This window comes from Cinclus cinclus, chromosome 6 (genome assembly GCF_963662255.1).
Source record: "Cinclus cinclus chromosome 6, bCinCin1.1, whole genome shotgun sequence".
In the NCBI taxonomy this organism is placed as follows: domain Eukaryota; kingdom Metazoa; phylum Chordata; class Aves; order Passeriformes; family Cinclidae; genus Cinclus; species Cinclus cinclus.
The window spans coordinates 41,158,382-41,182,870 of NC_085051.1; the positions used below are offsets into that span (position 1 = coordinate 41,158,382).

The 24,489-nt window shown below is 39.6% G+C and overlaps 2 protein-coding genes across 2 annotated transcripts; one reads left to right on the forward strand and one right to left on the reverse strand.

The window, feature by feature from the left end:
* The first annotated feature begins 7 nt into the window (after positions 1 to 7).
* Positions 8 to 3,928, forward strand: SLIRP (SRA stem-loop interacting RNA binding protein). The gene is made up of 4 exons (XM_062495241.1): positions 8 to 139; positions 287 to 345; positions 2,076 to 2,183; positions 3,807 to 3,928. The coding sequence occupies exons 1-4, from the start codon at positions 46 to 48 to the stop codon at positions 3,864 to 3,866; spliced, it is 321 nt and encodes a 106-aa protein (XP_062351225.1). The 5' UTR covers positions 8 to 45; the 3' UTR covers positions 3,867 to 3,928.
* Positions 3,864 to 21,860, reverse strand: SNW1 (SNW domain containing 1). Its single transcript, XM_062495238.1, has 14 exons — positions 21,804 to 21,860; positions 20,650 to 20,803; positions 18,111 to 18,272; positions 12,510 to 12,605; positions 12,303 to 12,409; positions 11,324 to 11,428; positions 11,155 to 11,224; positions 10,313 to 10,378; positions 8,983 to 9,099; positions 8,508 to 8,649; positions 6,732 to 6,828; positions 5,819 to 5,936; positions 4,694 to 4,857; positions 3,864 to 4,616 (listed from the first exon to the last, which is right to left on the reverse strand). The coding sequence occupies exons 1-14, from the start codon at positions 21,815 to 21,817 to the stop codon at positions 4,412 to 4,414; spliced, it is 1,617 nt and encodes a 538-aa protein (XP_062351222.1). The 5' UTR covers positions 21,818 to 21,860; the 3' UTR covers positions 3,864 to 4,411.
* Positions 21,861 to 24,489: the final 2,629 nt, after the last annotated feature.

A 24,489-nucleotide genomic window follows, 5' to 3' on the forward strand; every position in this document is an offset into this window, starting at 1 on the left:
CTGTCCCTCCCTCTCTCCGTCCCTCCCTCTCACCGCCGTTCCGACATGGCGGCGGCCGGTGCGGTGCGGGCGGCCGGGCGCCGCTCCCGGCAGCTCTTCGACATCTTCGTGGCTGAGATTCCCTGGACGGTGTCGAGCAGTAAGTCTGCGCTCCCCACCCCCATCCTTCACCGCTGGCGGGGTTGGACGGCCCCGCCGCGTGTGCCGGCACCGGCTGGGGGTCGGGCCGGGGCGGCGCGGCTGCGCGGAGCGCCGGGCCCGGGTAACCAGGTGCGTTTTCCCACAGAGGAGCTGAAGGAATACTTCTCCCAGTTCGGGTCGGTGCAGAGGTGCCAGCTGCCGTTCGTGAGTACCTGCGCGTCCTCCGGGCCGCAGTTCGCGTCTTTTCGGCGAAGCGGGGAAGAGCCGCGGGCTGCTCCTGCGGCTGAGGCCTTGCCCCGAAGCAGCTTCCCCGCTCCCTCGGAGCTGCATTCTGGACACCTCATCTTGAACTCTGTTGAGGTTTTCAGTGCTCTCTACCCTTAGCTTCTTCCAGGAGGGCCGCCATTTGCCTGTGAGCGCTCGGCCTTATTTAAACTTGGTGAATTCCACTGACATTCAAAGAGATTTACAGAGCTGTTTGTCCTTTACATCCTGTTGATGCTGCCATTTCTGAATAATTAATCTAAAAGTGCTTTGAGCTTCTCTGTCATTCTTCTGACAGAATAAAGTTTTTGTGTTCCTCGTTTCACTGGACAAAAACTAAAGGTGTGGGTATGAACCTACCGTTTTTCTTCTTGCTGTGGATTCAGACCCCATCCAGAATGCAGGGCTAACAAAACCCATAACCTCTGCAGGGTGCTGCCAATGCCTCTGTCGTTTTGGCTGCTTATATTGTAAGTGTATAGGTCAGGGATCATAGTATCTAGTGCCCCTTTTTTAGAGATGAACAGTCAAAAAAAGTGTTTCTTTGCAGGTAAATTGCAGGCCATTTCTGAAAGTGTAAAGGTTCTGCCTAGTGTGTGTTTCTCCACTTGAAGTAGTCCTGTTAACTTAAGCACACTTTGTGGTGAATTTCAGTTAGTGAGCTGATGGGTTCTCTCTCCATTAGTTTGAGGATTAGTTTGGAAATGGAGAGTTTGAAACAGGCTGGTTGTTTTGAACACTTGAAGCTTAGGTGCCTGCCTGTCTTGTTTTTCCTCAAGCCCAGGTCAGATTACATTTTTTTCTTGCAAAGTCTGGTAGCTTGCCACAAACCAGCTTCCATCACTGATTCATGTGATGTATGTGAATGTTTGTTTAAAATATGCATGTATGTTTAGAGTCAGTGATTAATTGAGGAGTTTCATCAATGCTTAAAACCCCAAGCTACAAGAATCACCAGTGGACAGCCTAATTTAGACATCACTGTGATACTGAAACCAGGCAGTACCTTGTAGGTGATTTGGAAGTGTCGCCAGTTATGCCTGATGACGAGTGGCTGAGCTGTTGTGAGCTCTGAGTGGGATCAGAGTAGGGCTAGAAGGCTATATATGTATATGTGTGTTTGTGTATATATAGGATATACCTGGCTTTTCCTCACTGTCACATGTTCATTGACAACTGTCTTTTGTGACTGGCAGATTATTTCTAAAAATAACTTTTTTTTTTATTTTAAGTGCAGTTAGTGCTTGTCATTTTGAATTGCACTCTGCTTGGTAGTCTCTTAAGCAGCTGCTTTATCTTGCTGAATGTTTTTCAAGTACTGTGGCCAAATGTCAGATCTGTTATGACAGGCTTAATTAGTAGATAAATTCTGCAGTTCGAAACTAATGTCTATACATTATTCCAGGCTTCAATTGTGTCTTAAAATCATGATTTTTTTGTTACTATTGCTGGATTCAAATTGAAAGGGATGTAAAACAGCCTTTGTTAGACCCCCCCCCATGCTGTCACTGACAGCAAATGTCTTAGTGTGAAAAAGGCTCCTGCTACAGCAAGTGTGACAATTCCTCTGGTAATTTCTGAATCCTTAAATTCAGTATCTGTATAAAGGTTTAAACAGCCTGTGTGAATATTTCCTGTAGTAATTGCATTTTTTTTTAATTGGTAATTAGGACAGAGATACAGGCTTTCACAGACGTTATTGCTGGATTAAATTCTCAACTCCAGAAGAAGTTCAGAATGTGTTACAGAAGGACCCCCACATTCTTGAAGGTTCCAAGGTAATGTGCCAGTTCCTTTAATGAAATAAAGGGACAAGTTGACTCGAATTCTGCCTTCAACTGGACACAGTAACATGAAAACATTACCATATTTTTCCAAAGTGCGGTTAAGGACTTTACCACTCAGCGTGCTTTTAATGTTTTTAAAAATCATTACCACTTCTGTTTATTCCTTCCTCTCAGCTTGAGGTGTTAGGGGTCAAGATCATAGAGATACCAGCGAGATCACTCTCAAGACCAAAAACTCCTGCTATGCTAAAGTAATGCTAGTGCAGTAAAACTGTTTGGGATTTGCTATGCAGCTAGTTTGCAGTTTGTAACGCAGGTTTCTGCGGGTGGGTTCCAACATCCGATCTGGATGTTGAGTGGCAGGGGGAACAGGATAAACTAAGTGATGCTAAGCTTTGAACTTTAGTGAAATTTATTTTTCTTCTGCTGCTATTTCATACAGGAAAAATCAAGTGCTTGCTTTCATGTGTTCAAGACAACTCTAAATTCACTTTGGTGTAGGGTCTTGTTCTCTCCATCTTTTAAGTTTTTAAATGTTAGTAAAGGAAAAAATACAACACTTCAGCAATCTCAGTGTATTACTGTATGGTATCAAGGCACTATAATGGTCGAGTACACATACAGAAATGTCTGTTCTTGACTGGTCAGCTAGAGCCAGACAACTGTATTCTCCAGCTTCACTCCAGCATAGAAGCAGAGCAAAGCCATCTCACTGCTATCCCAAGATTTAGTGTACAGTAGTGTTGACAGATAAGGAATAAAGGATAGTGAGTCAATGGCTGTCCGAATTCTTCAATATTCTTTTGACAACTAGTTTCTTATTTTGAGACTTTAAATGCTAGAAGATAGTAAAAGGAATTGATGAGAGAATTCAATGATGTGGAATTTGGATTGTGGTACTTTGCTTGCCATGGTTCATGTTGCTGCATAAGTCATTGTTGGTTGTGGTTTCTTCAGTACCTATTCCCAAGAAGAACCAACCTGCCAGTTCCCTGTGGTACAAAAATGGGAGCAGAAATTAAAAGACTCCCTTAACCTGTGATTAGAGTGGCAGTATGCTAGTCCTTCATAAATTGTGCTGAACTAGGATGTTATCTGTATTCACTTATCGCATTAGGTACTGGAAATAGCACAGTATTTAGTGTCAATTTCCTGAAAATTTCTGCTTTTTTATTCTTGAAGCTGTAGGGATAGCCACATGCACTTAAAATGCCTGGACTTCAAAGACTATACTCTCACAAGAGGTGCAAGCTAGGAGGCTTCTTTATAGTGAAATAAAAAGTAGAACACAAGTATTAGTTATTTTCATGGAGGTTTCTCTAGAATACATGAGCACTTTTCCCACTTCTTTCTAGGCTAAGTTTAGATAGTCACTTTTCATTAATTCCAGTTGTGAAAGCACAAGTTTTTAAGATGCATTTTGGTGGTACAACTAGCAACTGCTGTGCATATATACTCAACTTTCCTGTCAGGAAAGCCCTGGCTTGGGGCTTACAAAACTGAATTGGTTATAAACGTATTTTCTGCTTTCTCTGTCAATGTCCTGGGTAATCAGAAGTGAAAAATAACAAACTTTCTTGCCTAGCTAATTTCAATAATTTCCATTGTTTTCAGCTCACTCTCAAACAGCAGATCCGTAGAAGACACAGTCAAAGAAAGAGTCAAAGTGAGTGAGTGGAAGGAGGCTTTATTTCACTAAATGTAAAGAAACTAAAATAAAGATTACTGAGAAACTATGAATGAGTACTTGTTTTAAAACAGAATCCAGCTGTTTCCCCTCCCTTGTTGAAATAAACTGTATAGCCACACTAAAACACTGAATCATTAATACCCCAGCATCTGTTACAGCATATGATGATCATTATATACAGCAGGAAAGTTTTTAACAGACAAGTTAAATCTTTAGCTACCTCCAAAAACTAAAGCTGTAGGAAGGGGGCTACATTCTTACCCTGAGATGCTGGGCAATGGGAAATCAGCCAAGTCAGAGAACTTGCTAAAGAATAATTAATTCCCGTATGAAATGTTTCCAAGTGGTCTCCATGTCTTCTCCCTCCTCACACAGCTGAAGAATTAGTGTGTGTGTATATATCCACACGGCCAGAGTTGTGAAGGGTTGTGGTACAATGCCATCCTCCTGTACACCCAATATGAAAAATCTTTTTGCATGAAGTCCAAGATTGCAGTCCATTTCCCTACCTCTCAATGAGCAGAGGCTTTCAGTCCTTCCTCCTCTTTTTGCTCTCATGCTCATGTTCCTTCGGGCGGCTGCTGTCTGATGGCCGCTTAGAACCACCATGTTGCTTAGCTTCTTCCAGAAACTTGTCCAGACCGAATGGATCCTCCTCAAACTGAACTGGTCCATCTCTGCCCCTGCCTCTGGTGTTACGATCCGAGTTGGAAAACTCTTTGTCAGGAACAAACCTGCAAGAGAAGATGATACTCAGTTAACTTATCTTCAGAGTACTAATTTAAAATATTTCTTAAATTTATTTCCTTACCTGTTGGTCTTTATTCGAGCCTCTAGATCATCACCATACATGTCCTTATCCACATTTTTACTTGGCCTGTAGATGTTTTGGGCCATATCCTTGCCACTTCTCCAAGGCTGGTCATAAACATTATAAATTTCATCCTCTCCTCCAGCAAAGCCGCTGTCCATACCCTGTGAAGAACGGCAAAAGTTAATCGACAGAATGTCAGCTAACTTATTTTAACAACAAAATAGACTGATGATGTTACATAGTTACATAAAGATGACATGGTGTGATTTATGACCGATTTCAAATGAGTCCAAGCACTCATTAAGTGAGTGGGTTTGGGTCTGGGATTGAATCTTCAGTCCTACTCTTCCAGATAGCAACAGGAAGGATTGCAGGACATCTGCATTTCAGAATAATGGATCATTTCAGTCTGCCCTGCAAGTACAGCTGTCTGTAATAGCTAAGTACAACCATACAGAAATGTGTATTATTCAGAATTTCTGGAAAACATGATTTAAGCTGACTGATCCAAATCACACAGAGGCTTATAAAAACTCTGAAAGTAGAAGTGTCTGCTTTTTCATTTTTGGTTCATCAGCTTTCCTTTCTTGCCTGCAAGTCTTTCATTGGAGACATGAAAAAGAGTGATTGACAAACTGCAGGTCTCTTGAGGGATTTGCTGAAGCCCCATCTATTTTGTCTCTGAATAGTACAAAATTCAGGGAAAATAAATGTTGCTGTTAACTGTTTGTATCTTCACAATATTAACACAAGCAGTAATGGGAATAGAAAGTATTTACTTGCTTCTCTCTGAAAGCAGATTTCCTATTCAGTCAGTGCATTTGTACAAGAGAAGAAAATGAGGTCACTGCAGCTTGAGGGCAAAATAGATTTTCTCCCCACTCCCAAGTGAGAAAAATCACAACAGAAATGCTTTAATCCAGCTATACACTTCGAATATTTTTTTTAATAGGCTCTGGAGAAAGGAAATCAATAGTTTCCTAATTGCTTATGTAAAGAATTTTATTTTTTAATGTATCCACACCAACCATGAGAACAGGCTCCCTTTAATAGTCTAGCTGTACCCACAAAGGATAAGCATGTTCTTATAGAAAGTTACACAGCTGTGAAAAGATATTTTACCTTGCTCTGGTTGAACAGCCTCTGGTCATACTGGATTTCATTGGATGGCCTGGGGTTGGGTACCCCCAGGGCAATAACTTCACTGATATCTCTGTTCTCATTTCTTTGCAGCTTTGACCTGAATTAAAAATTTGAAAGTTTTATGAGGTCAGTAAGCCATACTTGTTGACATGCTCAATTGCAACCTGATCGTGTATTCCTTGCAAATGATTTGCCTCAGGAGCCAGATTTTGACTGTTGTTCTTCCTTACTAGGTAACATTTAAAATTTGTCTCCTGGCAAAGGAAACATTTGGAAAAGTTATGTTCAGCTGGGCATGACATTTAAATTTGCTTTCCACTATCTGCAATTCACATCAAGCTGACTTGGTCTAAAATGTCATATTTGTTTTTTTGCAAGAATCAGTGTAATTACATTCTGGAAGGGCTGAGCAATTCAATTACAACTTATTAGAGACATTAAGCATCCAGAAACCATTTGCACTCAAATCTCAGTGGCTTCAGCTAGTAAGATATTTCAGCCTACCTTCATAAATCTAAGCTTACCTAAAATTAACAGCTTCAAGAAACAAAGCCACTATTGATAACTCTGGTCTCACCAAAATAAGAAGATTCAGGTTTCAATCTTTGCTGTCAATGTGTTAATTAAACCTGAATGTACTGAAATCCTGTAAGAAAAACCCATCGAAGACCAACACAGTACACCCCTGTCTCCCATTCATGTGGAAAATTCTATGTTTTGAAGACGGAAATGTCTTTTCATACACTGAACAAACTGTGCTTCATACCAGTGACTATCTCCACAAGATATAATTCAGGCACTAATATCAAGAAAAGGAAAGCTCAATAATAGGTTCCCTAGTGGGGAAGCCAGTGCCAATGCAAGAATAAACCAGCGTTTTTTTGTGACTCACCTTTTATCAGGGGCTGCCCGGGAAAGATTTCTGTCATGCTGTCTCTCTTTGCGCCTGTCATGTCTGATTTCATCTCTTTCTCTAGCTTCTCCATCCTCTGAACAAGTACAAGATTGCTCATTATAGACAAACATTTGAAGTTTGAATAAATTATGCCACAGACATCGGCACAGTAATTCAATTCAGTATTCTTTTACTGAAGCATAGTGACCCTTAGCACTATTTAAAATGTTACACTTTAAATAAATTGAAGACACAATCACCACGTCTTTCTTAGGCCCAAGCAAGTGACTGTCCTTGGTAAGTCAAAGCAGACATATCCTAATAACTATGTTCTTCCAACTTCCAAGAGCTGAGAATAACTGTCCGTCTAGGAAATAATATCCTAAAACGTTTACAGATCATGATATCATAATTCTGAGCAAAAAAATATCATTAAAACATGCAGGGATTTAACTGTTTTGAACAACATTCAGTGATGCAATATCAATTAGAAAATCACTCAGGTTGGAAGGGAGTCAAATTCACAACCTCCTGCTATCATTGCTGAATTCAAAACAGGTTGTTCAGGGTTTTTTCCCATTCGGGTGAGGAAAACCTGCAAGGATAGATTGCAGGTTTTGATTGATAGATTTCCTAGGCAACCTGTTCCACTGCTGTTTGTCTTCATGGTGAAATTTTTTTCCCTGAAACATAGTTGAAACCTCCCACTTCAACTCTTGACTACTTGCACCATGCGACTTGGTGAAGAGCTCTGATAATCATTTACTAATACCTGTGGGAGGACCTTGTGGGTAACCTTCCCATTATCTGGCCCCAATGGCACATCATCTCTTAGCAGAACAAGCCTTATTCTCTCGGCATCTCCTGAACAGGCAGTCACTCAAGCCCCATGACCATTATCATGGCCTTCCACTGAACTGACTCCCATTTATCAATGTCTTTCTTGTACCTGGAGGCCCATAACTGCACAAAGTATTCCAGATGCAGTCTAAAATTATTACTTGCCTTGAATTACTGGTTACACTCCTGCAGATGCAGCTTTGTATTCCCTTAGCCTTACTGTTGCCAGGGCACACTGCTGGCTTATATGCAGTATATTGTCCACTACAACTCCTGGGTCCTTTCCAACAGGGTGGCTTTCCAGCTGGCCACCCCCTAGCCTTTTGGTAAGAGGTTAGCACATTCCAGCTACAGGATTTGGCATATTATATGACCATATCCCTCTACCTTCTGACGAGATTGTAACTGCTAAGTTCATCATCCTGATCTTTGAAGTGTAATTTCAACCAGAATGCAAGACTTGTCACAATGGAGACAATTCAGTTAGGTTGGCAGTACGGTTCTTTGGGGCCTGCTGGCCAACAAAATTGCAGCTCTGCAAGATCAGTTACAACAGTGTAAGAGCCAGAATATTGCATTTACCACCCTGGAAAACCTAAAGATTGTTTAGTTCTTCCAGACAAAGCTGCTCCTCATTTGCAATAAGCTTATAAAAATCAGTTTAGAACAGTCCATGAAAGCCATCACTTGCACTGATGCATTATTAACTCCAAAATTCTCAGTGTCCTAAACCTGTATACACCAAAATACTGATGGTGAGTTTCAAACCTGCACCCCATCAAACCAGCCAGTGAATTAACCAATAAAGACATGAACTGATGCCATACTTAGACATTTCAGCTGGTATTTAGATAATTTCTCAGATTTTTGCTCCAAACCCACACTTCAGAGTGTTAAAAAAAGCCATAGCGTCTATATAACAAAGAAATGTACCTTTTTCAACATGGGTTTTGATCCCTGCTCTTCTCTCTCTGGCTTTCTGAGCCATTTCTCGGAGCTTTTCCTCATGTTTCTCCTTTTCTTTCTGAGCCATCTTTCTCTCCACCTGGGCACGCATCTCTACTGCCTCACGAGCCTGCACAAATAAGACACAGTTAAAATTACAGAAAGCATAGCACCTGGGATACAAGCAGATCTGTCATGGAGTTAGCTAGTAAACAGGACAGAAATGAAGTCAAAATTAGGAAGCTTAAAGCCCATCAGCCACAGCAGTTAGAGCTGAGAGACAAGACCCATGACTTCCACACTGAGCCCATGATTCAGAGACAGGATAAGGCCTTAAGTCTCACGTTAGCAAAGAAGCAAGTAATAAAGAAAAAGGTATAGCCTATTCACAGCTGATTTTCTGAAGGAAACTGACATACAGAGATGGTAAAACTATATGGAACAAAGCAGTTTAAAGAACTACCTTTCTGTCAGCAATATAGAGTGCCTCAGCAAGTTTGGCAAAATTTTCATTAATATGAACAGTCTGCAGTCCTCTGCCATCTGCAGCCAGTCGTTTATCTAATGGAATGGTGTAACCCTACAGTAGAAACAGAGAGGCAGTTAATTACAGAAACAGTATTTGCTATAACAAGCATTACTATATTTGTTGTGTAAGAATACAAAAACATACAAAATTCACAGCCCATCATTATTATACCTCAATGGATCTCCTCTTCATATGTACTTCAAATTCTTGCCAGGTAATACAGAGCTTCACTCCAATTCCACCCTCCCACCAAATCTGAATCACAGCTTCCCTTCAAGGTTCATCTTAGGAAGACAGTTTTCAAGTGATAACGTCCATTGTTTGCTTTGTGTTAACAGCTACAGATAATAGCTTCTCCAGTCTCTAAGCTGTTTTACTATATCGTGCTTAAAAATTGTTTTACCTAAACTGTTTCCATACCTGTTAAGAGATTAGCTGATTCAAAATAGGAAAGTAAGGGACAAGGCAGCCAGCAAAAGTAAGACACACTAAATGCCAATTTCATTTTTCCAAAGCTGAAATTCAAAATTATTTATAGATTATATTTTAAGATTTTTTTAATGAGCTCTACAAAATTTTTTGCTTTGGTTTTAGCATCTGTAACCTAAAATTTGATCTCCTAATTAGCATCAGACCCAGTTAGACAGCTGTGTTGGGCATAAGCAAAAGAATAACATCCAAACATGCAGCTTTTCCTTCCTCCAATTGAAGAGGCTGTCTTGGGACAACAGTTTAGTATGTTTTAGAATGATTAGACCAGTTACTGCAGCACTAAGTTCTCCTCTCTCCAAAACATAAACTTAATGACTGATAAAAATCGAAGGGACAAGACATATCTACTCAAACAAAAAATAAATTAACAAAAGAATGCAACAAGGAAAACTTCCCAGAAATATGGACAGCAGTATTAAAAAGAAACATGCTTGGGTGTCTGATACTATGCTCTTTTTCAGTTTAGATGGCTTTACTTTGCAACCTTGAGAGATTTTGACTTTGGACTGCACTATTATGGGGATTTTAACTAATAAAATTTTTTCCCCTGAAAATGTATAATCTCTGCCATGAAATAACATATTCACCCTCAGTTTTATACTCTCAACTGGACAATTGAAGAAAAATTAACTGTATCATCATGTGTTCGCCATGCTGGAAGCAGCCAGTTTACTTAACTCTAGATGTTTAAAATAATTATTATTCAAGCTTAAATCATTCACAGAAGTTTCCCATCAACATTAGAAAAATAAATTTATGACAATTTAATTACCTTTGCATTTTTCCAGTTTGAAATGCATGGAGGAATTTTCCACTCTTGCTGTTCTTTCACAGTCATCTGATTTAAGAGAAGAAGCAAAGTCATCTTCAGATTTATAGTAAAAGGAAATACTGTTTACTTTCTCAAAGGCAGCTATTGAAATGTAACTATTGAAATAAGTTAGAGTTGAAAGTTCAGGATTCCACAACAAAACTAACTCTTCTTGGCAGCAGTAAGATTACAGAATAAAGGAGTGGTTTGATTGGAAGATACCTTAGAGATCAGCTGGTCCCAAACCCTCTGCCATGGGATTTATTTTTGCACTGTATCTTTGCCAACACTGAATAAAGTCCTGACAGCTCTTCAGCATCCTCTTAAGCTTTCATTGTAACTCACAGCCAGCTTGTTAACATCCCCACATTTAGCAGCTGTTCAAGCTGTACCAAACTGATGAACCACCACTACACTCATCTCTCAGGAGCTAATCCTTAATGACAGAAGTTAGAGTTATTAAGGATTAGTTTAACAGTGTTGTCTAAAAGCAACATACCTGTACCAAGGCTAAAGCCTTGGTTAACTCATTCATGCCATGAACAAACTCAGCAATGCAGCCTTACATAAAATATATGAGACATCTACTCAGTGTTTGACAAGATAATTGAAAAGACAGCTACTTTCAGAACTGCCCAAATGAAAAAAAAAAAAAAAAAGACTGCACTGGGCACCAAGTTCATCACTTAACATCTTATCAAAAGATCAGTAAGGAGTAAGCACACAGAAATTAACTAGATCAAAGAAGAATTTTCGGAACCACCTAAGCATTCAAAACTGAGAACAGCTATGACATTTCATACCTTTCTACTTGGAGAGTGCATTACAGGTGCTGGAGGAGATGGTGGTCCTCGTGGAATCTTCTTGTTAATTCTGAGCAATTAAGAATACAATTACAATTACAATCTGCATGTTGCACACAAATGCACTTCAGAATCTTCTATTTGCCTTGAACAGGCCATGAATACTTACTTGAATCTTGGAGGCTCCATAGGGTCCTTCTGCATTTCCACCATCCGAATAACTCTCTGTTTTGCTCCAGAGTTGAATGCAACTCCTTGCTGAGATGGTGTGTACCTGAATAAAACAGAGTGCTCAGTTCTCTGCACACAGCTACATAGTCCTTTCCCACTTCCATCTTTACTCAGTTCACTGCTCTAGCTGCGGTTTCATTTTATCCACAACAGTTTAAGACTACCCCACTGTGAATGTCAGCAGCAGGTAATGGCATAGATAATACTGCACTGAGTGCAGACTCAGTTCCATCAGACAGAATGGAACTTCTCTTCAGGGCTATATTCTGTTTCAACCTAGATTCTGAAATAGAAGAAAAACAAGTACAGCAGACATAGCTTGTCACAATACTCCCTACCTATGTCTGTGAAGCCCTGGTGTCTTCTTACTGTTCATTAAGAACCTCATTGCATACTTCTTTTTTCATAATTAACCTCAATCCAAGTGTAACCCTGCTGTGATTTTTTTTTGCGTTTGAACAGAAAATCATCATAAATAAGTATCAGCCTCCTCATAATTCCAATTGCTTCAACTGCTCATTTTCTGTGAGGGAAGAACTTAGCTATGTGTCTTGTTGTGGCTTGAAACTTGCAGTAAATACTTTGCTTTAAGGGCATCATCATTAATAGCAATCCTGGCAAATCTGTATTTTGTTGCTAAAACAGTAACCTCTCCAAAGTGGCATAACTCATGACATATTAAAGACATTTCTACACTTTCAAACATTTTCAAACTACACTTTTCTACCAACTACATATTTCTACACTTTCTACATTTTCAAACTAGGTGATCATTAGTGGGTGAATTCAAAATACAGAAGCCAGTTTCATATTCCTTACAGAAGAATAGAATTCTGTTCTCAGAAATTCAACAAATATGCCAATTTTAATCCATTTTGTATATCACATCATCTTACACAAACACCAGCACTACATACCGAATGTACTGTGCAGGAGCTAGTTTGTCAGCAGCTCGAACTGGCATGGCTGCTGCAACTTTTTGGGAGACTGATTTCTCCAAAGCTGCTCTTGTCTTCTCTGTTATCTGAAGAAAAAATACCACATGTATTTTGGATGTACATCTCATCCCATTACAACAGATAAAGCATACCACTGCTAAATAGGCACATCAGTACATACAATACCTCTCTAATTGCCTCCTCATCTGGTCTTTGAAGTTCAGGATCATCCACATTCATGACCTCTTTTGGCACAAGATCTGTGTACTTGCTGTAAATAACCTGGAAGACATTAGATTTTACTAGTGCTGGTGAACTAAATGTATAAAAATGTACTATAAATGTACATATATCAAAGGAAGCATTTCAGGCTTAGACTATACTTTGAGTACTAATTAAAATTAATATACAACTATAAATGCATTACGAGTACCTGTTTTTCAATTATTCCCATAGAAGACCTGGTTACATAAAGACTCTGGACTCCATTTTACAGACTGAGTAATGGAAGAAACAAAGCAATCTGATTAAATGTAATTGTAGAAATTGCTCTCAGAACTGGCATTAAACAGCAGTTTTCTGCTTCCCATTCGTAGTATTTTCCTTTTTTAGGGACCCCAAACTGATAAAACCGTGTACATTTTTACTTCTGTTTTCAAGGATTACTCCAGAATTTGATACAAGTATTTTCTAGCATCTGGATTTTTAAATTTAATTATGTTTACTATTTTCTTGAAAAAATAAATATTTGAGAAATCTGGTCTTGACACTTTCCCTTATATAGATACTTGAGTTTTCACACAACATGAAGCTAGCTGCTGGCTGCTTTAAATAATTTTAAATACAGGGAAAGAACACTATTAGATGCCTTCAGAGAAAAACGTACTGCATTACATGAATGCTTCACATGTAGCCAACAGAATAGGAAGTTTTACTTCAAAGGGTTAAAAGTCAAGAACTATTATTTCAAGTTCATTATACAGTACATGTCCAACTACAAAATTAACCTTTAGCCTCAGTATTAATTAACCACATGAAAGCCATTTTCTGCTTCTTAGCCTTCACTCCTAAAATTTTAATCCTTTGAATTAGTATCAGGAATATTCTAGCTTCTCAGATCTGAATGAAGGATATCTGAAGAGAACTGTTCCTCTAAGGTAATTCTTAACTTAAGTGTCTTGCTGAAGAAGAATGTGAAGAACAAAGTATGCTGAAGGAGCTTTAGAGCATCTCAAGTGACAAAAAAAAAAGAAAATAAAAGAAGGTACTCCCTGTGGTGGTTCAAGAGTGATCTAAACACTACACTGAGGTACAAATCATCTACATGAGCTATTCAAACTCTGAAGTACTGCATGAAAATTGCAAGATACTTTATTATGGAATAAATATATAATAGAGATTAAACTATCCTAAAATAGTTTAATCTATTTTAACAGAAATACAAATATTTCTGTTGCCATCAAAAACTTGATACACTTGCATGTTTTAATTGTAATCCTTTTCTGAAATGGTACAAAGAGGCGGATAGAAATGTGAATTCTTTTTCTGCTGTTTTTCTAGACATTTATCTTGTTTTACAGTAATGTTGAGACATTTGATTCATCTAAGATAAAAAAGAGACTGGGATTGTTTGATATTATACTGTACCCATCCCACTACTATTTTTCAATCCACAAAATTTGAAAGGAAGCATCAGCCTGTGTTTTAGCTATTTCACTCTGATTGCTACTGAAAAGCAGAATCTCCTTTTAGGCAGAATGAAAAACCCCAAGTTTTGCTACAGTTATGTAATTCCCAGGCTGGGGCAGCCTTAACAGGCAACAATTAGGAATCTGCATGCTACTGCAATCAGAAAGAAAACAATGTTACCTAACTGGCTAAGATACTGTACCACATGGCAGGATTTAGACATCAGTCACATTCAGAGTCTCACAAGGCACTTAATAGATGCAAGTGTCTTGACAGAAATTTCTTCATTTGCTACACAGAAATCCTCAGCATATTTTGGTCTGTATATCCCAACCAGCCCCGTACAGTGCTCATCAATCCTATATGTACATCAAGAATTTTCTATCAAGCAATGCAGCATTAATTCCTTCCTTGCCAAAGAATGGTTTCTCCATATGAAGCATGTACAATTTTGGACTCATTAAGATTACCTGGTTGTAAGCCTGGTACACAAACCAGATAAAAAACTGGTAACCAACTCTCAAACCAAGCTCAGCCACAAAGGCAAGTAAGTTATGAGTAAGTAACACTTGATTATTTGAGTTAGATTAATTTTCTCTTGACCTGTTTCACAGCTGTGACAGGACTTTGTTCAACAATGAAACTACTCTCTTGTAACTGTTTTGATTGAATCGACAATCTTGGGGAAAAAAAGCTGTAAATTTTGGGATTGTTTTTTCCTCCTTTAACAAATAAGCCAGAGCCTTGAGCCACGAGGAAGAAATCCAACTTCAGCAAAAAGTTATTCTTGCTGGAAAAAAGTAAGCAACCTCAGTTCCATTTCTTGATTTCACTCTTCCTTCTGTATTCACAAAAACACAGGATGTGATTACTTCTTGTTTTCCTAATAAGGGGACAGCATCAGTCTCACCAAAATATATCACTATTGATGCATTATTTTAGCCTGGCTTTTAGTAATGAAAGTAGAGAAAGTACTGAAAGAATTTACAGCAGCACAAGAGCTAACCACACAGCTATGCTAGAAATTCTTCATCTCGACAACCAGTCGGAACTCCATCTGCAGATCTATCAATGCCTGTCAATGTTATCCAGCATTTCTTGTCTAGCAGACTTTCTACCAAACCCAAACAGAAAGCTTGTCAGACTACCATTTATGACAGCATTTTTCAAGGAAAATTCTCTAAAGCAACTATTTTTTAAAATACATAAGGAAACAGATGCAAGGGAGATAAACCACTGCAATAGTAGAAACTGCTGACAAGTCATCTAGAGATAGGGGCTGGGTGATGGAACTGCTGCCTCTACAAGAAGGCAGAATACTAAATTCAACTTCAAAAAATCCGTAAGCTGTAGCAAAAGCAAAATTTGCTTCATAACTCAGACCAAACAAGTAGCTCCTAGAATAGGTTCATAAACTCCATGTCATTTCTGGCGGGCTAAGTATGTTTCTTTTAGCTCTAAGTATTAAGATTGGAGAAATACTGAATGAATGGCCACAGCTCTCTGGAAAATGAAATTTCTGTATCTAATCCTACTGATGCTGTACTATCAGAAGCTCTTAAGAGAAAATATTCCACATTATTCAACTCAACACAGATCACTAAAGAACTGCACCCTACGACATCTCTGCCAATATTTCTCCTGCAAAGCAAATAAAATCAAGCAATAGTAGTTCTGCTGTTTCCATTGAAATTGTTTCAAATACCTGTTGCAGCACAGAAAGTCAATTTTATCCTGAGCTACATCAAAAGCAGCGTGGCAAACAGATCGAGGAAGGTGATTGTGCCCCTTTACTTTGCCCTGGTGAGATACAAGCTGGTGTGCTGCATCCAGCTCGGAGGCCCCAAATTCAAAGACAACGTTGACCTGTTGGAGTGAGTCCAGATGAGACTATTAAGTTGACCACAGGGTTGTAGCACCTCTGTAGCCTATGAAAACAGGCTAAGAGTTGGTGGTGTTCAGCCTGAAGAAGAGAAGGCTCTAGAGAGACCTTACAGCAGCCGTCCAGTACCTGAAGGAACCTACGGGCTGGAGACGGACTTCTTACAAGGCCATGTAGTGACAGGACAAGAGGGAAGGGCTTTAAGCTGAAGGAAGGTTTAAATCAGGATTAGGAACAAATTCTTTACTGTGAGGGTGGTGAAGCAGGAACAGGCTGCCCAGACAAGCTGTGGACAGCCCATCCCTGGAAGAGTTCAAGGCCAGAATGAATGAGGCTCTGACCAACCTAGTCTGGCAAACGGTATCCCAACCCAAACCATTCTATCAATCTGTGATCTATTCTTCCATCAGTTTTAGTTGCCTTTAAATTACAACACTTAGTCTTTACTCTCAGCATTTACATCCAGCTGGATGCAATGAAGATCAACCTGACACAGAAGGGAGAGATCAGGTTTAGGAAACCCAAATTCTACAGTTCTACAGAGCCTAGTTTTGGAAAAGCCCCACATCTATTCCATCTTGGTGAATGAGAAAAAGAATATTACTGCCTTCATTATAGATGAAGGAAAGTTAATGAAAGTAGAGGTCCTCATTAATCAAATATGACAAACATTACCAGCTTACATTTAACTCTACCTGTTAAGAAGCATTTTCCCAACCCTAAACCAAGTAAGACCCAGGAAAAGATTGTGATCACTTTTGCCTCAAGCCTACTATCACATCTAGTTAGCTTTCAAACATTCCAATCTGAACAGCTCTATTACATACAAATTATAAAGATAATCCTACAAGTAAGCAAAGATGTATTTGACAAGTTGTAAAAATGAGGGTTTAACTAGAGTAATTTTTTCTTCTCATTTGGCCCGCAGCTTCCCCAAATTATCTGCTTGAAATTACTTTGTATGCTTTCAACAAAGCAACATTTCTACTTAGCGTGAAATATCAAATATTTAGTAAAAAAATTCTTTGAGTAGAATTAATATTTTAACACCTTCTTCTTGAAAAATAATTCCAGACATTAGATAAAGCCTGATGGAACTCCAAGAAGAGTCCCCTCAAAAATATTGCCACTGCTGTTTTCTTCTGTTTAGTCTAACTATTTTCTTCCACATGGCAGCATGCAGTACAGTTTGCACTCATCTTTTTCAAAGGTACTGTGGTTACATATGAGGCATAGGATAAAGGATGTGATGCTTTGACACTCAAGAGTACTAATTAAATATAAAATCCTACTGGCTGTAGGATATATTTGAAACAAATTTATCTGTTAGAAGTATTTTCCCTGTATTCTTAGAATCCCCATCCTTTTTTTTTTTTTTTTTGTTTGAGAGGTAAAATTTGTATTTTGGTTTCTTCCCTTCCTCAAATGTAGTAACACATGGGGCACATTACATAACCATAAGCTTTTTGAGGCACCCTAACTTAAAGCCCAAGAAGTCAAATTATTTTGACAACAACAATTCATATCTATTAGCTAAAACACTCTCTGTAGTTAATGCTCTGTTTAGACTTTCTTTGTGTTACCCTACTGTTTACAGAAGATGCTTGCTGGAAGGAGCAGCTGGTCACACACTTTATCAGGCCTCAGCAGTTTTCCAATCCCCAACACCTGCTTAAGAGCACTGAAGTCTACGTAGCCCACTTGGTTACACTTGAAAAGGCAGGTGTAAATACTCCCTCAAGTAGACTTAGAAGACCCAAGTGCGTGATCTCCTCAAAACTAGTTATGACCTCAAGTGAACAGAACACCCAGAAACATTGAAAACAACTAGAAGCATCAAATACTGGATCAGAAAGACACAAGGTGCAGTATTCTAAAGGCTGACCTGTGTTTCCTGTCCAGTTTTATGCTCCCTCTCTCTAACTTCTGAAATGAGGCCACAAAACTGTTTTCAGTTTCTTGCCTTCATCAGAAAATGAAAACTGCTAAGCCATCAACTAAGTCCTGTGTAGAGATTTTCACCATTTTTACCTTATCTCTTAATTATATTACAGAGAAGGTCACAATTTCTGTCTGACTTTATTTTAATTCTTAAACAAAAAAAGAGGACATAATCCATGTGGCTAATGCCAGACCAATGAGTTCAAGTATATGCAATGTGTACATACAACTTTTCCAAGTATATGAGCCACCTGACATACTGGAAGAAATATTACCTTGTCCTTTGACTGTCCTTGTCGAGCAATTGCATCGTATTTTATTTTTCCTTCTGCATCCACCTGAACAGCCAAAGCATTGGACATCTTCTTCTTTCGACCCATATCCAATGGATATTGGGCCACATGAATTTCTGGGAAAGCACCCCCATCTCCAAAATCCTACAGAAGAAAAAGCAGTGAATGTCCAAAAGTCAAAAAGATGCAAAATGGAATGTAAGAGCAGATTCATTTCAACAAAACTTGGCAAGAATGCCCCAGTCACTTTATTATTTCACTGGTAAGAGAGCAATTAATAAGAGAACTTACGGTTACTAAAAGACACTGAAATGTAGAGACATCTTGCAGTAATTATCACCTGCATGAAGCAGGAACAGATATTACCGACTATAATATGCAGGCAACACTCTGCTGCAGACAATACAAAATTAAGTATTTAATTCTCATGTGAGTTATTAATTAAACTTTAAAAACTGACCTTCTTAAATAAAGCAACTGTGGATACTAAAATTACAAGAGCGCATTTCAATGAAGAGTTCTACTGATTATCTGTTGCTTTTCACACCATAATGAAGGGAAGAAAATAAATAAAGCACTCCACTCTTCTCAAAGCTTGTAGCTCATAGCTTTACAATGCTACATGTGTGAAACATTCCCACACTTTGACGTGTAAATACACTGAAAACTGGGCCAGCACCCAACAGCCCAATATTCTTACAGTTTATTCCTCTCTCCTACAACTTGTTAGTGTAAAAGCATTTAATAAACAGATAACCAAAAGACTTGTTAAAGCAGATCTTCCTGGCTCAATACCGCAGAGGATGCAGTGGTACTATTCATAAAACTTCAGGCTACAGTTTCAAATGCAATGCTTTGTAGGAAGTATTTGCTTAAAGCAGCATGAGCATCTATCCCTTTCTCTGCTGCAATGGCATGGCATGGTGGAGTCTGGTAACAAAACAGATCAAAAAAATAAGAGTAGGTGTCTTGAGCACATCAATCTCCCTCCATGCTCACCATGTGACCAAGCAGTAACCACCACTGGGACAGAGTGGACTGAGACTGGAAATGACAAAGAACACTTCCAAACAGGGACAGTGTGCTTATGCCATCTGCAAATACTCCTTGAAACATAGTTTCCATTATCAGAAGTTTTCCACTGGATGTCTCACAATCAACAATTAGTTGTTAAAGTACTAGCTAGAATCAAATTCAGTCGTTCTTCAATTTTTTTTTCCATAACTCATAATGTATTAAGAGCAGGTCTTGCATTTTCCAGCAACTGCAGTCCAGGGTCACTGGACAAAGGCTATGCTTTGAAAGCATTTACTGCAATTTGCACATTTTTATGAAGCAGAAAGGAGCCCTTAACAGGCTTTTTGGGATATGTATTAATTTGTGGATAAATGGTGCTGGAAACTCTTTGCAAACCTTTAGCACCTGGCTTCTTAAAAAACATCTTTATTAACATTAAGAAAGAATAAGCACTACAATATTAACTTTAGCACTCAACAGCGTAGGAAGGGAAACCTACACTGGGTATAATGAAAGTATAATTTTTGACATCATACATATGCAGCATATGACTAAGTGCTGAACCCATATAAGAATGTTTTCTTTCAGTGAACCAGTGGAACTACTGTTTGAAGTACATGGATCACCACAGAACAGTGTTAGATTTACAAAAATGGCACTCAAACATAAATGTTGATGTTGTTAGAAGCTGATGAAATGATGGCATTTGGAAACAATGTAGGATCATACATGAACTAGTGTAATAAAACTTCAATGGCATGCTTGTTCCCAAGAGCACTGGCCTGTGCCTCATCAGAACAGGTCTCAGAAGTTATTGCCAAGGATCACTTCAAATTACAAGGTTTTTCCAGCTCACAGTGAGAGACTACTAAAACATTTTTGTCATCAGAGCTACGCATCAGTATTTTCTTTCTACCTTCAGCAGTTCCAGTTTAGATTACATTAAACTGGCACAAACTACAATTAATGAAACACAAAATTGTCCAAAGCCCTTCAGCCAGTAACATACTTAAACAACAAATATTTGACCAATTTTTAAGTTTCCTTCCAACTGTAATAACTTTGTCCCCCAACAGCAGCTATCTTTTTGAACAGAACACATGAATGTTCTCTTTACTGATACACACATGTTCATTTATTTCATCTATAATCCAGAATGTGTATTTAACACTAACAGGAGAACAATATGGCTATCTTTCTCACAGGAATCTTGTGTTCAGAGACTGTAAACCCAAAGGACCACAGTCGCATTCCTATATTACAACACAACAATCTCTGAAGAGAAGCAGACATAGACCATACTGTTTACCATCAGATATTTTAAGAAACCTGGTGGATTGGAACCTCTTCCAACACAAGAATATATGAAGCAGTCTAGATGATGCACACTGTAAGGCTTTGCACAATTCTCAGCAACATTCAAGGTGCTCAGAGTTTATTTCTACTCCAGAATTTTTTCCCCCTTTAGCAGACACACTATTACTGTATCAATTTAAATATTTACCTCCAGGACCCGTGGTATCCATCCTTTCCGGTAACCATATGGGGGAGGTTCCCTTCGTGAGGAGACCAGAGCAGTCTGCCTGGATCTCTGAGCTCTTGCTCTTTCTTCTAGCTCTAGCTGATCTTGGGACAGCTGGGTTGGAGCTGGCAAAAAACTGGACATCCATAGACAGCACCCAAAAGAGAATGACATAAAAAGTTGATTCTGGTAATTTCACTCATAGACACTCAACTATGTTTGAGTCAACTCCTTTCTAAGTTAATTCTTTCTTTACAATCACTCTCTACAGATTGAGAAACTATTTATGAAACTTGACTATTACACTCATAAATGTGAGAAACTTCTGAAATTAGAGTGGCAAAGGCAGTGTGTGCTTTCTCAGCATTCTGGAAGATTCCTCACAAAATTAGTGCTAAATTCATCCACACTGTGTTTGAACAGAAAAGTGACAATGCCCCTTTTCCAACAGGAATGTCACATATCACTGGTTTTCTTTACACTACTACAAATAAGAAAGAAATAGTATGTTCCTATGTCTCTAGTCCCAACGACTCGCTCTTCCTTTCTCTCAAGGCAAACACCCACAGACAGATCTGACAACCTCCCCTCTCAACGCCTGACACCTCCCTGCCAAGAGCAAGTCGAACCCAAATTTCTTCACTTCTCCTTTTTCAGCTCTTTTTGTCTACAGAGCTATTTGCGCATTTACGAAGAAAGTACCCAGAAAAACTCGGTTTTCCGGGGCAGCCACCGGAACTGCACTCCCATGCCCTGCGAGAGACACTACAACTCATAACAAAGACCGCTCGCCCTCTCTGACGGTGAAGAAACCTCGAGAAAACACCACGGACCCAACCGAGATGGAGGAGCTCCTTCCACCCGCAGTGTACACGCAAAAGAAGCAGAGCCCTGACTAGGGGCCAAACATCCCCTCCCGCCAGGACTCCCCCAGGCCCGCCCGGCCCTCGCCATACTCCTTGCGGCCGCGGCCCGGCCTGTGGGCCCATTCCCCAGGAGAGGCCGCGGCCCCTCAGAGCGCTCCTTAACCGCGGCCTCTCCCGTCGGGGAAGCCCCGCAGCGCGGCAGGGAATTGCCGGCCCGGCCGGGGGAGAGCCCCAGCACCTTCACGGCCCGACTGGGCCCGCCCGACCCACCTGGTTAGCGCCATCTTGACCGCGTACGCCGTCCGCTCGGCAGCCGGGCCGCCGAGAAGGGGGAAGGTGGTGACACCCGCACATGCGCCGTGCCCGCAATGTGGCCTGGGAGTTGTAGTCTCCATGGCAGCACTCGTTCACGGCGGCGCACGCGGGCAGGCCGCAAAGCATCCTGGGATGTGTAGTTTTACAGTAGACCCGTTTATTTGTTCAGCAATCCTATTCCGCTCCCCTGCACTCTTCACACAGTCTCCAACAAGTTCAGTAACTCCACAGTTCATCCAGGTGAAAATGTCCCAGTAAAAAGCAGAAAATACAGAGCAAATGGATTGGAATAAAATTTATTGTGATACCTGCTGCTTAGAAATCGTTGAACTGGGACATGGGAGTGCAGGGAAGACGAGAGATTTAAAGCGGCGTAAAAATATTGATTTAAAATAGAAAAACTTCTGCATTAAAAAGGAGTTGTGCTGTCTATGTTAAATGGGCATCCATATGCTACATGGGAGTTCTTGAAATCAAATCAAGAGGTGCACTCTTTAGAGTATAATTAAAAATTGGAATATGGAAAAATACTTTTCAGGAAGTTGTAATACATGGGAGCTAGGTGGAGCTTTACATAGGAAAATCGCTATTTGACTTAAAGTGGCAATATATAGCACCATATTTAACAAAAACCAGTTATGTGACATCTAGTGAATCAAAGGCAGAAGAGTCCCACTGAGGCGGGCACAGTTCATCTAGAAAAGAAACAGAAGCCAGAAAAGGAAGAAAAGGGTGGAATGTCTAAAGAAACAAATATGGTCTATCAGAGATTAAAAATCATACCATAAGAGGCAGGAATATGATATGGCAGAGTAACTGTCTTGCAGTCCTCTAATCATTTTGTCTGCCATATCATCTTCTAATCTGAAGGGTGGACTACTCTTGCAGGCTAAATTAATCTGCTACAACTTCTAGGATGGGGAAGATTTGGAGGAAGGTAAGGGCAAAAGGGCAATCCTGTGCAGTCTCTCTATGCCCAAACTCATCATCTCCAGTGGGAATCAGCTTTTGGCTCAACATTTTGGTGACAGCAGCTCTGTCACCACCTCTGTGAATGACAGATACGTCCCCTTCTCTCTGAGATACCTGCTGTCTTATGAGCACTTGAGACAAAGCTAAAGATACAAGACTTTGTCACCCATCATTAACCAATAATTTTCCTAAGCAAAACTCATCTGTCATCCCTTCCACCCATTTCTGTCACTTATTAAGTAACAGTATTGCTGTTGTCATAATCTGGCAATACTGCCACCTGATTTTCAGGAGCCTTCTTTCCCCCTTAGAAGTTGCCAAGGCTTCTGAGCCCATCTGTTACACTAGTCTCAGTGAAAAAATTGTGTTATATCCCTCCTACTTTGATATTTCTCCTTCTTTCTTTTGTTGTGGAGTATTATTTAATGCTGTATGAGGGGAACGCACCACTACCCATTATTTCTACTGCTTCTGATGACGTTTTGATTAAAAATTAGCACAGTGCAACCCTTGAAGAAGCGTGACACTGGGCTTGGGAATTTCAAAATACAAATATTTGGCTGGCATTTCAAAATACAAAGGAATAATCAGCAGTGGATCAATGTGGCATGATATATTTCTGAGGAAGTTACAGAGGAAGGGACACGCTATGATTTATACTGGTCACCATTTTCACCAGCTTGCTATCAATATGAAATTGCTATTCATAAAGTCTGTATGTTTCAAAGTGAGTGGCAAAATATTCAGGGGTACTGGGAGGAGAGTCATACAGTGTGAGCTAGATTGGTAAGTAGAATCCATTTAAATGAGCTGTGTTTCAACATGCCGTTCTGCAAACATATATCTGTAAGTAAGAAATGTAGGGTTAAGTACAGGCTGTGCTGGGAACCAGTGACTCTGAAAAGGCCCCATGAGGGTTATGAGAGACAAGCAGCTTAGAACAAACTTCATGTGCTAAGAAATAACAAAAAGTATAATGCAGGCCATGGATGTAGAAGTAGGGGTATGGTGAACTCTAGAGGGACTTTTGTCCTGGTTTTCAAGTTTCTAAAACAATGCTGGGAGGTAGAAGAGGGTTAAAAGACTACAAAGGTATTATAAGGCAATTGTTAATTGGAGGTGGAGGGGATATACAATAAGTAAATTTGTTTTGTAGTGAAGTTTAAGAGGTAAACATTACTATTGCCAGATTAAAATGAGGTTAAGTCCATTTATCTGTCCTTTGACCAGTACATTACAAGGAAAAATTACCTGAGTGAGCAAATGAAAACATTTAGTATATTTTGTTTATTACGAAAAATTGAGAGGAGATTTGATCATCTTGTATATGTCCTTGTACAAATTAGAAATGGAAGATATTAAGCCACGCCTTCATCTCACGGAGGCAGGCAAAACAATAACCAGCGACTGGAAGTGGAAATTAGGGAAATTCAAATGAGAAATTAGGTTGGAATACTTAAAAATGAGAGTGATTAACCTGTGAAAAACTGTGGGAGGTGCTCACTTTTTGATCTGTTTTTTCTTCTAATCAAAGCTGAAATCTTCTGGAAAGAGACAGTTTCATTATTCACAGATCTGCTTTGGACAAGCCTGAGCAGCCAGGGCCCATACAGGAGCAGTCAGATGAAACTCAATGTCCCACAATCACAGAGGGACAAGAAAAGTTAAT